The sequence below is a fragment of the Pteropus alecto genome, unplaced genomic scaffold (assembly GCF_000325575.1).
Source record: "Pteropus alecto unplaced genomic scaffold, ASM32557v1 C18750216, whole genome shotgun sequence".
In the NCBI taxonomy this organism is placed as follows: Eukaryota; Metazoa; Chordata; class Mammalia; order Chiroptera; family Pteropodidae; genus Pteropus; species Pteropus alecto.
Window position 1 is genome coordinate 1 of NW_006493951.1, and position 1,748 is coordinate 1,748.

At 62.9% G+C, this 1,748-nt stretch overlaps 1 protein-coding gene across 1 annotated transcript; it reads left to right on the forward strand.

The window, feature by feature from the left end:
• Positions 1–62: 62 nt before the first annotated feature.
• Positions 63–1,704, forward strand: LOC102885223 (protein Wnt-9b). Its single transcript, XM_006925293.2, has 2 exons — positions 63–324; positions 1,184–1,704. The coding sequence occupies exons 1-2, from the start codon at positions 142–144 to the stop codon at positions 1,655–1,657; spliced, it is 657 nt and encodes a 218-aa protein (XP_006925355.2). The 5' UTR covers positions 63–141; the 3' UTR covers positions 1,658–1,704.
• The last annotated feature ends 44 nt before the right edge of the window (positions 1,705–1,748 follow it).

A 1,748-nucleotide genomic window follows, 5' to 3' on the forward strand; every position in this document is an offset into this window, starting at 1 on the left:
GGCAGTCTCTAAACCCACTCTCCTCCTCCCTCCCGGATCCTCTCGGTGCCCGGCCCAGGTTTTAAGGAGACAGCCTTCCTGTACGCGGTTTCCTCGGCCGCCCTCACCCACACTTTGGCCCGGGCCTGCAGTGCCGGTCGCATGGAGCGCTGCACCTGTGACGACTCTCCCGGCCTGGAGAGTCGGCAGGCCTGGCAGTGGGGCGTGTGTGGCGACAACCTTAAGTACAGCACCAAGTTCCTGAGCAACTTCCTGGGGCCCAAGAGAGGAAGCAAAGACCTCCGGGCACGGGCGGACGCCCACAACACACACGTGGGCATCAAGGTGAGCATGTTCCCGGACACTCCAAAGCCCTTCCCCGGCAGGATGCGGGGCCGGGGACCAAGGTCTGTAGGAGGCCAGCACGTGCCCTGCCCCCAGTATACACACCTCATTCCTTGGGCACCTACTCTGGACAATCACCAGGCAGCAGGAAGCAGGGAAGGGCCCTGAGGGTCATTGGTAGCTGGGCAGCAGGTGGGAATCAGGCGTGGGGCCGGGCCATGGTGAGGCAGACGTGTTTGGAGAGGGGTCTCCATTTCAAGCCCTGGCCTTCCTGGAGGTCCTGGAAGCCAACATAGTTTGAAATCTTTGATCTGGTGCAAACCCCTCTCTTTCAGTTTTACCAATGGGAAGCGAAGGAGGCCCAGAGGAGGGAAGGGACTTAGCTGAGGTCATATAGACTGTGGGAGGGCAAGAAGGTAAAAAGTATCTAGGTCTATTGGGATGAGAGGGCTGGGAGAGGCCTGGGCTTCAATTCTTAGGAGACTGAGATCTGTCTTCTGCACCCTCATCCCTGAGCTGGCGTAAACCAGGGCGACTGCGTTCAGTTGTGCAAGCTGTCCGCTCCACAGGACTCGGCCGAGGGGAGAAGCTGGGGCTGAGATCCGGCCCACACTCATCTCACAATGCCTGCATGTTGGCACAGGACCGCCTCTGCCCAGTGGAAGGGGAGATTTGGGCTAATTGGCACCAAGGGGCCACATGGGCCACCTCGAGTCCTATCTATCCCCATCATGTGGCCCTCCGCCTGCCTCTTTCCCATCCTCCTGCCACACCCCTGCCAGCATCAGTGACCTGGGGGCAAGCTTGGAGCGTGGGCCCCAGGCCTCTGACCATGCCTCCCTTCTGCCTCTCCTCGCAGGCCGTGAAGAGTGGCCTCAGGACCACGTGTAAGTGCCATGGCGTGTCGGGCTCCTGTGCTGTGCGCACCTGCTGGAAACAGCTCTCCCCATTCCGAGAGACGGGCCAGGCCCTGAAGCTGCGCTACGACTCAGCCGTCAAGGTGTCCAGTGCCACGAACGAGGCATTGGGGCGCCTAGAGCTGTGGGCACCCGCCAGGCCAGGCAGCCCCTCCAAGGGCCTGGCCCCCCGGTCAGGGGACCTGGTCTACATGGAGGACTCACCCAGCTTCTGCCGGCCCAGCAAGTACTCCCCTGGCACGGCGGGCAGGGTGTGCTCGCGGGAGGCCAGCTGCAGCAGCCTGTGCTGCGGGCGGGGCTATGACACCCAGAGCCGCCTGGTGGCCTTCTCCTGCCACTGCCAGGTGCAGTGGTGCTGCTATGTGGAGTGCCAGCAGTGCGTGCAGGAGGAGCTCGTGTACACCTGTAAGCACTAGGTCTGCTGCCCAGTGTGCCAGCTGGACCCTGCCAGGACCTCCCCTGGAGCCCAGCCACCTCGAGGCCACCCAGCTGTCCAGCCAGCCCCCC